The sequence below is a fragment of the Micropterus salmoides genome, unplaced genomic scaffold (assembly GCF_014851395.1).
Source record: "Micropterus salmoides isolate LMB-PRFRI ecotype aquatic unplaced genomic scaffold, ASM1485139v1 Ms_hic_scaffold_15, whole genome shotgun sequence".
Classification (NCBI taxonomy): Eukaryota; Metazoa; Chordata; class Actinopteri; order Centrarchiformes; family Centrarchidae; genus Micropterus; species Micropterus salmoides.
The window spans coordinates 26,784,821-26,798,854 of NW_024040596.1; the positions used below are offsets into that span (position 1 = coordinate 26,784,821).

The following is a 14,034-nucleotide window of genomic DNA, read 5'->3' on the forward strand; positions in this document are numbered from 1 at the left end:
GTCTTGTACATGCATGATTTTAGACGGCAGCAGGAAATCGGATACCCCTCTGAGTAATCACGACCCTCGCACAGCTGTCCAACTTCGCACTGCACTGAAGAGGCTGAAGGAGATAATGGAGGGAAAGAGCCAGGTATTCACATGCAAGCTAACAAAGTCTTTCTCCCACACCTTTACAAACACTTGTTTTGCTTCATTTGTACATGGCACAGCAGTAAACACACTTTTGCTGAGTATTTTATTGAACCATGGCACTTTGAAAGCTTTGCCTTTAGCTGAACCAGTTCTGTACCTCTTTGTGGATTAAAGCAGTGTGCTGTGGTTATTGCCCCCCAACCCCACCCTTAGGACAGCGATCTGAAACAGTACTGGATGCCAGATAGCCAGTGTAAAGAGTGCTACGACTGCAATGAGAAGTTCACAACCTTCCGCCGCCGTCATCACTGCCGACTGTGTGGCCAGATCTTCTGCAGCCGCTGCTGCAACCAGGAAATCCCTGGAAAGTTCATGGGCTACACGGGTAAGTGACATACTGAAGATTAGTTAGTTATGAATGGATCAGTTTATTTCATTGTGCCCTGTCTGTACCCAGGAGACCTGCGGGCCTGTACGTACTGCCGTAAGCTGGCACTAAACTACGCTCACTCAGCTGACTCGGGCTCCATTGGAGAGGACCTGAGCGCCTTGTCTGACTCTCCCTGCTCTGTGTGTGTGTTGGAGCCCAGCGAGCCTCGGACACCTGTAGGCGGGCGCAAGGCCAGCAGGAACATATTTCTCGAAGAGGACCTGACCTGGCAGAGGTGAACACACACACACACACACACACACTGGAAATCATGGATGATTTTTTATCTTTGATTTTTATCTACCCAGAAAGAATCAAGTCTATATTTGTAATGTATTCAGATTGAGTGTGAGAATCAGACCTGGTTGCTGAATATGTTAAAAGATTCTAATACAATCAGAAAGAGCTCTGCATGATGCCTTCAGTGTCTGCACTAATTCATGCCTTATTTCTCCACACCTTTACTGTACCTCCACTTATCATGCTTACCACAAATAAACTCTTTCTGTCTTCAACCATAATCTAGACTTTGTATTTCACTTCTTGTTTGCTTTTGGACAGATTTCTCATCTATTATTAGTATGTGCAGTAGTTTTGTCATGTTGGGATTTTGCTCATGATGGAATCACACTGCCCTCGTTTTATTCCCCAGCCTCCTCCATCTGTGTTTGCTCTTTTTTCTGTCTTGATTGTCTGCGGTTTAAAACATCTGTGTGCTTTGTATGTGTTGCATACTGAGTATGGACAAGACTCATCAAACTTAATAAATTTATGGCATGTTAGATATCACTAGCCATTTGTGATGGAGAGGAATTAACTGTAAGCCCGCAACAGCTGTGAAGTAGTATGCTTTGCAGCATGTGATCTGGCTGGCCATTAACTGGCTCTAATTAATAAATAACTTAAAAGATAATGGAGCATCAGCTTTCATAGCTTGCATGACTGTTTGGGCACACGGACTGGTGTAATCTTCCTCTTTACGTCTGTTTAATTAATTGTTGATGGACTTTTTGATTTAAGATTTCATTAACCATGCACATAACAGGCAAATTGTTAAACGTATGTTTCAAGGACATCTTTCTTTAAAGGATGCATGCGTTTTATAACCTTGGGCTTGCTTTGCTGCTGTTTTGAATCTGTGGTCCTGCTTATTTTCTCTATCAACGTGCCTCAAAGAAAATCTGTTTCCTCTCTTTCTCCTGGCATAGAAAAACTCCTATTGGGATGAGAAAGAAGTGAGTCTTGCTGTTTGTTTTATTAATTTTTCACATCTGTCTGAGCTTTAGCTGTCCGTGAGTGAAAGCCAATGCTTAATAGCTCTATAAAAATGGTCTTCTGCGTGCTCAAATTCACTGATCATAAATTAGACTGGCCAACATAGAGGAAGTGTAAAGGTAACCACAGAAAGTAAAAGCATAAATCACAGTTTGTGTTGTGTGTGCTCGTTAGTATGATTCACCAGGAACCTCAGAACAGTGGCCTCAGTTCCATAATGACATCGCTACAAGAAGACGTCGGCAATTCACCTGCTAGGAAGAGGTCAGTCACTGCTTTGGGTTTGCTTGTAAAGTGCAACGTATTCCAGCTTGATTGAGGCTCATCAAGACAAGCCATCAGCGTGAACAGTCCTCATTTGTGTCTGCCACAGGTCTGCCAGTGTGACCAACCTGTCGCTGGACCGCTCTGGATCCTCCATGGTGCCGTCCTACGACAGCTCAGTCAGCCCGCCAACCAGCCGAGCCATGTCAGGCACCAAGAGCGGCACCAAGCTGGACCACAGTGAGGAGGAGCGGAAGATCCTACTGGTGACTGCTTTATTCTGTCCTTTTCACTATCCTTTCATATCTTTGTTTAAAGTGCATATAATTATATTTTTGCAATAACAATATATCAAATGTCATGTAAAAGGAGTCGCTTGTAGTGGTGAACCTACAGAGAAGTGAGAGCTCTCAGCGTCATTTTTGCCAGCAGCAGGAAGCTATTTTAGACAAACAGCTGTAAAAACCCACTGAACACAACCTGCTCAGCCGGAAACAGCAGACAGACACAGTTAGAGACTATAGTGGGTGAACCTAGCGGAGCATTTAGCAGCTGAAGAGCCAGATATTTTGCTCAGGAGTTGGTATAGGATAAAAGAGAGTGAATATTGAACTTAAAGTCAACATCAGGTTGCCAGGAACATGACTCCAAGTAAATAATGGAACTAAGTAACTGCTGGACGTGTAAATAAATTGCTGACAAGTTCAACATATTAGTTATTGCACTTCCCCTGAACTGAAAACAATCTTGAAAGAGGAATAAACAAACATTACTGATTTTTACATTCTGCAGGACTCCTCCCAGCTGAAGGACTTGTGGAAGAAAATCTGCCACACCAGCACAGGGATGGAGTTCCAGGACCACAGATACTGGCTGAGGACCTACCCCAACTGCATTGTGGGAAAAGAGCTTGTGAACTGGCTGCTTAGGAATGGCACCATCTCCAACAGGTAGCATCTCACTGGTCAACCGTTCTATTCTGTGTTGTGTTTATGGAGTACTGTGATTCGCTTTCCTGCGAGAGTTTCAAATATATCCATTAAATGTTTAGCTGGAGCTTAAAGCCAATTAGCTGTTTTCCCTTTTCCAGTCTTTATACTAAGCTAATCATTAGCAGTCCGTAGCTTGATATCTATCGTACAGATATTAATGTGTTATTGATCTTCTCACCTGAATATCGACAAGATAACTTATAAGAGTATTTCTCAAAGTGTCAAACTACTGCTTTAACGCGACTGAAGAAATGTAATTTCTTGCTGGTACTTAAAGGTCCAGTGTGTAATATTTAGAAAAATAGAGGTTTTCTTGACAGAAATGCAATATAATATCCATAACTATGTTTTCAATGGTGTATAAAGACCTTACATAATGAACCGTTGTGTAACAGCACTATAGAGCGCGTTTTGTCCCTACTTTGTTGGCCACTTGTCGCTATGTTGAATCCGTTGGAAGAACAGGAAATAATAATAATAGTAAACGATCTCTGAGTAGTCATCTGGTTTATTTAAAGTAAAAAGAGAAGGGAAACTTGGACAAATGAAGGAAAACACGTTATTTATCACGAGCCGACAGCATGTGGATCTTCATGGTCAAAGAAGCCAGAGAAGTCGGGACAGATGACAGCAGAAATAAAGGATTGAATCATTGTGGATTTTCCCAGATGGAAGGAGCTGATGTGGGACTAATGTTTTCAAAGTTGCGCTGAAATTGTCTGTATTCTGCTGGAAAGGCAGTTAAGTCAGAGCAACTGTAACGATGCAAATGAAAACTGTTGTTTGATAGCTTTAGCTCAAAGCTGGCCATAATCACTGAGAGAAGTAACTTGTTCCCTTGTCAATGTTGTGAATATGTAACGTTAGTTGGATTGTAATTTCATGTAACCTTATTACCAGAGCTGTAAGTTATTTTGGCTTTGCTAACGTTACATGGACAGAAATGTGTTGGTTACGTTTGTGACACAATCAGCTGATTAATTGGCAATAAAACGGTACAGCACAGAAGTTCACACAGCTAAACTTCACACATTTATTTTTACTGCAAACGCTGTAACGATAACAAGACTGCGTGCCCCATGTGCCTGTCAAGTGAAGTGACCCATTATGAATACTTTACGTATTGGCATTAAAAAAATTATTTGTTTATAGGCTATTGCTTTGTTGCTGTGCACACAAAAGGTGTATTTTGATAATTCACATGCCCGTTAACAACGTTGCAATGTTTTAACATAAGCTAAAATTATGGCTATTAGTACTACTTTGTGTTTCTGTTGTATTTCAAAAATAAACAAATAAATTTGGTGTTTGCTTATCTAATTGAACAAAGTGGAGAGGAGCCTTGATCATTACCTGACATTTCCTTTGTAAACTTCATGTAGGCCCTTATGTGGTTTATAATGGACTGTGGTGCAGAAACAGTGAGGCTTACATTTTCCTCTTATCTGTCAGTGTTCATACTTGCACTAGTTTTTGAGATGTTCTTCATTTACTTATAGTAACATGCATAGTATGTTAGTCCAGATAAGACAACCCTCCCAAGATGTAACACAATGTATGGTTACAGTATAGTAAAATGTATTACAGGAGTATGCATAACATCATGTGGCACTTCATATTTTGATGTTGCTGTTGTTTGATGAAGAATTAACAATAATATTCACAATATCATATGGTTTTACTGAATAATTCAGTAAAGAAGGTCAGGGCTCATCCTTTCCATCAGGGCTACTTCACCCAGTTTTCTGATGAATTTGTTAAATGCTTCTGGTTACATAACAGCCTTAACTAAGATTACAGAAGTTTCCAGATGTTTATATTAAAACTCTGAAACAGTAATATATGATCTTAGTAACAAGTAAATAAATATGACATGGCCTCATCTGATTGGTTAGGGATATCTCTTTGACTTTGACGTATATTTTATATGTTTTCTTGTCTTTCCTTTTCCTCGCTGAGTGATTGGTCATGGTAATGCTGGATAGGCAACGCTATATTCTCAGTATACAGCAGCAATCCTTTCTGTCTGTCCAACATGCTTTTTTTTGTGTCTTATGCTTTGTTTACTTTCCTGTTCCTTCCATGGTGAATATGCATTCTTTCCTGTGGTAACATTTTGATCGGTTAGATCTCCATATACTTTCTCTCGTGGTAACAGCTCGAGCTAGATTTTTTTAATATCTGGATTTTGTTATACTGATCCGCATACTCGTATGTTTCTGTGTTGCAGGGCCCAGGCTATCGCCATAGGCCAGGCATTAGTGGACGGTCGCTGGCTGGACTGTGTCACTCACCACGACCAGCTGTTCAGGGATGAGTATGTTCTCTACCGCCCCCTGCAGGTAATTTGTGATGAGTAAACACACCGGAAAACAGCAATTTCAGATCACCAAACGATGCAATCATTGATGAAATTGTGTTACATTTGCGTTTACTTTGACAGATCATGTGTTGCTATTGATTGATTCTGATAACATTAGGGGAGATATCTCTAGTAGCTTCAGTGATTCTTTCAGTGAAGTGAAATATGCTGACGTCTCTCTCGTCTCTAGAGTACAGAGTTCTCAGAAACACCGTCTCCAGACAGTGATAGTGTCAACTCCCTGGAGGGACATTCAGAGCCATCCTGGTTCAAGGACATCAAGTTTGATGATAGCGACACAGAACAGCTCGCAGATGAAACGGAGTACAACATGCGCAGTATGTATTGCATGTGAAAACTTCAACTTAAGCCGTAGCCTTGGATCATTACTCTTCGCACAGATTGCCTCCATGTTGTTTTGGTTTGGTGAGCTGCAGCTCACTGACTTGTCTTTCTGTCCAGACTCTGCCAGCCCCAGCAAGAGAACATCTGTCAGCAGTTTCCAGTCAGTGGTGGACAGTGATTCAGCTGCCTCTATCAACCTTAACATGGAGCAAAACAATGTCAACTTCCACATCAAGAAACAGTCCAAGTATCCACACGTGCCTCCTTCCACTGAGGCACAGAAAGGTAAATTACCACACACAATATTAGTGGAAGACGATTGTTGCTGATATTTAGAGAGCAGGGCAGTCGATGGCCAGTACATAATACCAATATCAAAACAAAGAAAAGTCATGTATAATGTCATTATTGCATATTACAATCTAATATGCATATTATTACATATTATTTTAGCCAGTAACACATTGTGTAATGATTGAAGCAGGATTAAGGAGAGTTATAGTACATAGACCGACCCAGCTGCTTATTGGTCTCATGAGCGAAGGCATATTCTAGACAAAACCGGTTCAGTGATTCCGCCTGTTTGTTTCTGTGCCTCTAAAAAGTATTGATCCCACTTGGACTTGTAAGTTTTGACACAGATCAATGTAGTCTAGACTCTTTAAGGGAAAACCATGCTTCAGTATTATTGATATCCATCAGTTGTGCTCACCAAATTAACTGCTGAGACCACAGGACAAGGCAAAGTTGTTAAAAATAGGTTCCAGCAAGGCAACAAACACAAGCAGGCAGGCGATCACGTAGGTTGTATAAATCCAGAGGTCTGTCAGATTTATTTGGAAGAGAAAACAGATGTCAACAGTTCAATTATTACTTTTATTTTATTATACTTTTCTTATTACTATTAACTCCATTCATCCCAGTTTACAGATGGTCTTCCTGGTTCAACTTTGACCTGCTGTATATGCTGATCTCTGTATCTGGTGCTCAATTCCTCTCTCTCCACTTTTAGCTGAATTTCTTGTGTCTGAGGATGGAGGACAGAACATTGTCATAAGTGATGCCTTCATCAAGGGTAAGAAATTTGCACTTTCTTATTGATTTGATCAGAAAACATGTTGAAGTAGTTAAGCAAACCTACTCCCTCTTCTTAACTTTATGTTTCTGCAGAGTCTCTGTTTAACCGTCGTGTGGAGGAGAAGGCTAAAGAGATGCTGTTTACTCCGCTGGGTTGGCACCACAGCTCTTTAGATCAGCTCCGAGAGGAAAACGGAGAGAAAAAGGCCATGGAGAGGCTGCTGTAAGTGGAGATTTCATATATTGATTATTTCCACCCGAATCATTTAGTGATTTATATTTAAATGAATAACTGAGACAGCACCTTATAAACTGTTGTCACATTAAGTGAATGCACTTTGACTAATGTGCTCCCTTTAAAGAAACTAACAAAAGTAAACGTTTTAAGTTGTATACTTCATACATCATAGTAACATGAGAAATGGTTTTGTGAAATTCCTGCACGGGAGCAACCACTTTAGTCAGCATTTTTTCCTCTTATCTAACAATCGATACCTCCCTTTGTTCAGCTCGGCCAACCACAGCCACATGATGGCGCTGCTGCAGCAGCTGCTCTATAGTGAGTCTCTGTCTCTGTCCTGGCGGGATATCATCGTCCCTGTGGTTCGACAGGTGGTCCAGACAGTTCGGCCCGACGTTCGCAACTGTGATGATGACATGGACATCCGCCAGCTGGTCCACATTAAGAAGGTCAGACACCATGTCATCAAATCAGTCAGCCTGAAGTCAGATGTCACACTTTGAGAATTAAATTTAAGTGTACATAGGAAACTAGCTGATTAGATTGTCTGCTTCAGGTGGATGCAGAAGTATAACCGAATCTCTATTTGTTCTTCAGATTCCTGGAGGCAGGAAGTTTGACTCGACGGTGGTAAACGGCTTCATATGCACCAAGAACATCGCACACAAGAAGGTAGAGTCTCGTTCTTCTGTCCAGCAAAAATTGTAAATGTTCTTTCAAATCCTTTGAAATTTGAAAACTACATAATGTGGATCCTGTTGTTCTTTAGTGTTTCCATAATTATTTAATTCTTTGCCTTTTTTAAATGTCTAGAAATTAAATAAAGAACATGTTGGTAGTTAAAATATCATATGTTGGACGTGTTTATTTTTAACTAAAAACCTGATGCTTGTCTGACTTGTAATTAGATGAACCCCTGCATCAAGAACCCCAAAATTCTGCTGCTGAAGTGCTCCATAGAGTATCTGTACAGGGAGGAGACCAAGTTTACATGCATCGACCCCATCGTGCTACAGGTTAGGAAGTTAACTAGAGTTAACAGTGGAAACAACTTTTTTTGTAGTTGCATTTCCTATAGTTTTCTGAAACTAAGAAAATAAGTTTTTCCCTCAGGAACGAGAGTTTTTGAAGAACTATGTGCAGCGCATAGTAGACGTCCGCCCAAACCTGGTATTAGTGGAGAAGACTGTGTCTCGTATTGCTCAGGACATGCTACTAGAGCACGGCATCACACTGGTCATCAACGTCAAACCGGTCAGTATAGTATCTGTGCTAGTATCTTAGCTGTATGCATTGGCCACCGTACTGACCAGTTTTTGCATAAAACATAACATTTTAGAATTTTGTGTTAACATTTAGATTTCCTTGAATCAAGCTTTCTACATCTTTGTCTCCTCTTGGTTTGGTTTTATTCTGTCATAAAAAAACTTGTCAACATATTCACTGAAAAAAACAAACATGCTGGAACACAAAATAAAACAAATTATAAACAGCATATAAAACATGATGTTTGCAAAATTTTGGCATGAGACAGGTTGAAAACACTAAAAGTTAAAATAAATTATTTCCGCAGTGATCCTGGCTAAACTGGCTTTGCCCCTTTTGTCGCTTTCAATTTTTCGTCTTTCTCAATTTAGCAAGTCTTGGATAGGGTGAGTCGTATGACCCAGGGAGACCTGGTAATGTCCATGGACCAGCTCCTCACCAAACCTCGTCTCGGTACCTGCCACAAGTTCTACATGCAGCCCTTCACCCTGGCCAACAGTAAGAAGCTCAACTTCGCTCTCCATTCCTACTCTCAGTGAATACTGTGAAATCCTGATTATATTTTTCTGTCCTTACAGATGAAGTGAAGACTCTGATGTTCTTTGAGGGCTGTCTTCCTCATCTTGGATGCTCCATCAAGCTGCGTGGTGCTGCAGAGTACGAGCTGGCCCGGGTGAAGGAGATCATCATGCTAATGGTGTGTGTGGCCTACCACTCCCAGCTGGAGATTTCTTTCCTCATGGACGAGTTTGCCATGCCGCCCAGCTTGGCCCAAAGCACCTCGTTTCCCTGCCTGCTGGAGGTGGCCTCAACAGAGAAGGACGCAGATGGAGAGAGGCAAGGGAAAGAGACAAATGGAGAGAGCCAGGAGAAAACTGCGGGAACTGAAGCACTGGGAGGACAACCTAAGGAGGAGAGTGTTCCCTCTGAGTCTTCATCCAAAAATGGAGATGTGGAACCTCTCCAAGACAAACAGAACCCTCAATCATCCTCCTCTGTTCAAGAGGAGGCTGAAAGCACAAACACAAAGACCTCCTCGCCACGTTCCTGTCTCCCTGCACCGCCTTTGTCCGTCTCTCCTCCCTTCATCATGGAGGAAGACGAGGAGATGGACTCAGACACTCTCATCAGGACGACTGAGGGGAAGATGGGGGGAGAGGGAAGCCCGGTAAAGGACGAGTCACTTGGTATGGAGGATGGAGAAGGTTCGGAGACTCCCACTCCCAGGTTGTTCCGAGACCCTCTGCAGGATGATACGGGCATGTTTGTGGCCGAGCAGGTGACTTCGTCTGATGACCATCTGAAGTCCATCTCTGCTTTCTTCAAGCAGGAGCTTAAGGACATCATCCTGTGCATTTCTCCCTTCATCACATTTCAGAAACCATTCCTTCTCACACCTGCTGGCATGCACTGCCCCAGCAGGGATTACTTCCCCGAACAGGTACGCAGGCATTGGCCTTGTTGTTTTCTTTTGTTTTTACACATCTATTTACATTTATTGAATAAGCTGCAACTAATCGATTAATGTTTAATCTATAAAATGTCATAAAATAGTGAAAAATGTTCATCCCAGTGTCATCAAGTCCAAGGTGATGTCTTCAAATGTCTTTGTTTTGTACCAAAAGGGCCCAAACCCCAAATATATTTAGTTTATAATTACATAAAACTTTCTCTTAATATTTCAGAGGCTGAAAAGAGACAAACATTTTGGCCCTTTAGCTTAAAATTTTTTATTTTCAGACTTATAAAGGCAGTGTGTCCTACATTTTTTATTTGAACCATGCTCGCATATGTTTTCCCACAGATCTACCTATCTCCTCTCCTCAACAAAGACTTCAAGGAACTGGATGGGCGCAGAAAGAGGCAGCTCCTTAAAGACTCAGCCCCCACCTCCTTGGTTGTTGGACAGACCAATGGCGGCCCACAGCCGAAGCCCATTGACGTCCTGCCCTCCCACAATTTTACCAGCACCCGCATTGTAGAGCAGGTGAACAGCAGTCAGGATCTGGCCAAGATGCTGGCAGACTACAGAGCAAAGGGAGGTCGAATCCGGCAGAGAGAAGCCACCGACCCCTTCTGTACCGCCAATACTGCAGCTCCTGTCAGTGGCCAGAACAGGACGGGGGGCGCTACAGTGAAGCTACAGGTGAAGGCTGACAGTGAAGAGGAGAAACCAAGCAAACAGAATGATATGAGCTGGACCCCCAAGGTGAGCAGTGTTGAGACAGTTATTCAGTAAAGCTGTCCTGTGGAGTTTTTTTGTAAACAAAAAAAAGCTATTGTGTGCATCTTTGAGGTGTTTAATGCGTTTCCGTCCTTTAAAAAAGATGATTTTTAAAATCGTTTTGAAACCTGCATTGTTTACCTCCATGTTTACTTACTAGCAGTCTTATTCTTATTCTTGTTTTTATTAGCATATTACCGCCATATGTAGATGAGTGGAGTAATGTGAAAACATTGGCAGGAATGTGTTTCGTGTCACTTGCAATCAAAAAGCAAAAATAAAGCGCATTGTCAGTCCCCCTGATCACTCCTCCAGCAGTGGGTTCAGACTAGTTTCCATTTGTAAAGGAAACTATGAATGGCAAGGTGTGTGCACTTATGGGTCTCTGTGGCTCTACTTTTATCTTTGACCTGTTGTTGTTTTCAGCTGGACTGTCTGAACCCTGTCAACCATCAGAGACTGTGTGTGCTCTTCAGCAGTTCATCAGCACAGTCCAACAACGCGCCCAACCCCTGTGTCAGCCCATGGTAATATAGAGTGGATCAGAAATCTCATCTTTGTTTGTAATGAATTCGTAGTCATTGCCTTTGTTGTCGACAGGATTGTCACAATGGAGTTCTATGGCAAGAATGACCTCTCACTTGGTGTTTTCCTGGAGCGATATTGTTTTAGGTAAGACAAAAGTAACAATGCATTTAAATGTTCTTTGTATGCAGAGATTCATTATCCGAGAGAAATTTAGTGACTAAATATTGTAGCTAAATTATTTTCAAATGTGAACGAAATGTATAAAAAAAAAGCAAGCAAGTTGGTGAGTTTGTGTGACGTAGCGATCCTACAGTAATCTCCCCTCAATGTTGCTGTACAAGCCGCTTCTTTTTCATACTGTACCGCTTTACAAATGTGTGTATGTGTTTGTATGCATGTATTTTCTCCAGGCCGTCTTACCAGTGCCCCAGCATGTACTGTGAGACTCCCATGGTGCACCACATCCGTCGTTTTGTGCACGGGAGCGGCTGTGTGCAGATTGTATTAAAGGAGCTGGACTCCCCTGTGCCTGGTTATCAGCACACAATTCTCAACTACTCCTGGTGCCGCATCTGCAAACAGGTAATAATTAACAATATTGGACATTAACATAGAGTTTTAGTACCAAATGTAATGTTTATTGATACTTTACCCTGAGTATAAACTTTGGTGAATGTAAGAGCAGATACCTTGTTAGACATCTAAAAAAAAACAACAACTTTATTTGATTTATTTTTTAATTCAATTGTATTAATATAGCGCCAATTCACAAACAAAAGTATCACAATGTGCTTTTCATATAGAGCAGGTCTAGACCATACTCTTTGTGATATTCACAAACAATTCTCACCATGAGCAAGCACTTGGTGAGACAGGCAAGGAAAAACTTCCCTTTAAGAGGCAGAAACCTCGAGCAGAACTGTGGCTCAGGGTGGGCCATCTGCCTTGACCGGTTGGGGTTGAGAGAGAGTCAGGAAGTATCTGATCAAGAATAAAAAGGCCTGAATGACAAAGCGTGTGGTGCACATTTTGGTACTTCTAATATGAACACACTGTTTAATTGTTTTCACAAGTATTTCATGATAGTAGATTGAGGCACGAGTGTAAAAGCTAAAACTACAGTAAGTCCATCTGCTGATGGTGAACTGTTCGGGAAGAGATCTTATAATAAAAGAAATCTGTAAAGCGATACATGCAAATCATTTGGTCAGTCAGTTAAAAAGGGCCTGACGTAGCGATCCTACAGTACTCCCTCAATGTTGCTGTACAAGAAACATGTACACTGTACACACTAACTCGCCAATTTGCAGTCTAATAATAATAATAATAATAATGTTCATTGTACATGGTTTTAGTGTGAGCTCTCTGACCCCACAAAAAAATATACTGCATGACCTGCTGTCAGTCACTCACAGCACCAATATCATTTCCATGAATCCATGTAGGAGTTAGCTTTACAACTGTCAGACCTCATTTTTACAGCTTTTACATTGTTGACCAAGGCCAACGATGTATAATTTTTTCACTTGCTCAGGACCAAGTGAGCTGAACTACAAGTGTGAATGCGTACTAATACTAATTTCAACATGGTGGAAAATATACACGGGACGATAAATTACTTGATTCCAGCCCGCCACATTGCATTTGTTATTAAGATTCCACCTTTTAGCTGAAGGAATGAAGTTGTAATTAGTGTGATTATCAGGCTAGACTTCCCTGTTCCACTCAATCTCTTTTTTTAAGGTCACACCAGTGGTGCCTCTGTCCAACGACTCTTGGTCCATGTCTTTTGCCAAATACCTGGAGCTTCGCTTCTACGGCCACCAGTACACTAGGAGGGCTAATGCGGAGCCCTGCGGACACTCCATCCACAAAGACTACCACCAGTACTTCTCCTACAACCAGATGGTGGCTTCCTTCAGGTTGGCTGTCACTGTTTCCTCTGTCCTATAACCCACCACAGAATGAGATGTGTTTAGAAATTAGTACTATAAAGCATGTATATTGAGAAAATCTTCATTTAAAGGTTGTGCTAGTTTGTATCATTAGCTATTCATTTAATATGTGTGCAAAGGTATTGACGTACAAATGCATACATCATCTATCCATTCATCAACTGTATGTTTGATTTGTGTGTGACATTTCATGGATGGTTACTGCCAAAGTCACCTGTTGTATACATGGAATCAATAAGAGTTTTCTCTCCTTCTCAGCTACACTCTTGTAAGGCTGTTGGAGATTTGTCTTCCACGTCCCAAGCTCTTCATCAGGAACCTGGGACCTTCTAAAACCAACCTTCAGCAGGACCTGAAGGACTTCTCTCAAAAGTAAATGAACACTATTATTAAAGCTCATCAATCTGGATCTTTTAAAGTAGGTCAAACACACAAAAAGAAACCAGAGAATGATGCACTTTGGCCATTAGATCCCATTTTAACAACCATAATGTTAAAAATAATTACAATATTAGCTGACATCCTATTAGATTATCCTGACTTCAAAGTTTACTTTTTGGTCCGAGGAAGACTCAAAACCAAAGCTCATGAATTGTCCTAAATGGAGAACGTTCATTGTGGAAAATATCACCTGAGATAAGCATGCGGTGGGCAAGTATCCAACTGAACTCTGGCCCGTAGTTGGTGATAACTTGATATCGAGTGTGTAATGATACAAGGATGTACAGACTTTAAATCCATTTGATACAAATTTGTGTAGGATTACACAATGATTATTTTGGTTATCGATTAATCTACCAGTTAATGTTCTCAGTTAATCATCTGCTCTATAAAAATCACTTCCAGTTACCATGGTGACACCTTCAGATGTCTTAGTTTGTCAGACCAACAGTCAAAAACTGAGAGATATTCATTTTGCCATGATATAAAACAGAGGAAA

The 14,034-nt window shown here is 41.2% G+C and overlaps 1 protein-coding gene across 5 annotated transcripts in view; it reads left to right on the plus strand.

Annotated features, from left to right (window-relative positions):
• Window positions 1–14,034, plus strand: part of pikfyve (phosphoinositide kinase, FYVE finger containing) — a 28,966-nt gene that overhangs the window by 6,728 nt on the left and 8,204 nt on the right. For 4 of the 5 annotated variants that reach the window (XM_038721336.1, XM_038721338.1, XM_038721339.1 and 1 more), the window contains 24 exons: window positions 24–133; window positions 349–520; window positions 593–800; window positions 1,774–1,800; window positions 2,015–2,104; window positions 2,214–2,370; window positions 2,897–3,054; window positions 5,327–5,438; window positions 5,649–5,796; window positions 5,921–6,088; window positions 6,816–6,878; window positions 6,974–7,103; window positions 7,390–7,570; window positions 7,719–7,793; window positions 8,030–8,137; window positions 8,235–8,375; window positions 8,759–8,885; window positions 8,966–9,828; window positions 10,192–10,596; window positions 11,038–11,138; window positions 11,212–11,283; window positions 11,550–11,721; window positions 12,883–13,061; window positions 13,353–13,466. In XM_038721336.1, the coding sequence (XP_038577264.1) occupies window positions 24–133; window positions 349–520; window positions 593–800; window positions 1,774–1,800; window positions 2,015–2,104; window positions 2,214–2,370; window positions 2,897–3,054; window positions 5,327–5,438; window positions 5,649–5,796; window positions 5,921–6,088; window positions 6,816–6,878; window positions 6,974–7,103; window positions 7,390–7,570; window positions 7,719–7,793; window positions 8,030–8,137; window positions 8,235–8,375; window positions 8,759–8,885; window positions 8,966–9,828; window positions 10,192–10,596; window positions 11,038–11,138; window positions 11,212–11,283; window positions 11,550–11,721; window positions 12,883–13,061; window positions 13,353–13,466 (4,081 nt within the window). The remainder of the gene's footprint in view (window positions 1–23; window positions 134–348; window positions 521–592; window positions 801–1,773; window positions 1,801–2,014; window positions 2,105–2,213; window positions 2,371–2,896; window positions 3,055–5,326; window positions 5,439–5,648; window positions 5,797–5,920; window positions 6,089–6,815; window positions 6,879–6,973; window positions 7,104–7,389; window positions 7,571–7,718; window positions 7,794–8,029; window positions 8,138–8,234; window positions 8,376–8,758; window positions 8,886–8,965; window positions 9,829–10,191; window positions 10,597–11,037; window positions 11,139–11,211; window positions 11,284–11,549; window positions 11,722–12,882; window positions 13,062–13,352; window positions 13,467–14,034) is intronic. The other variant, XM_038721341.1, reaches the window with a different exon arrangement.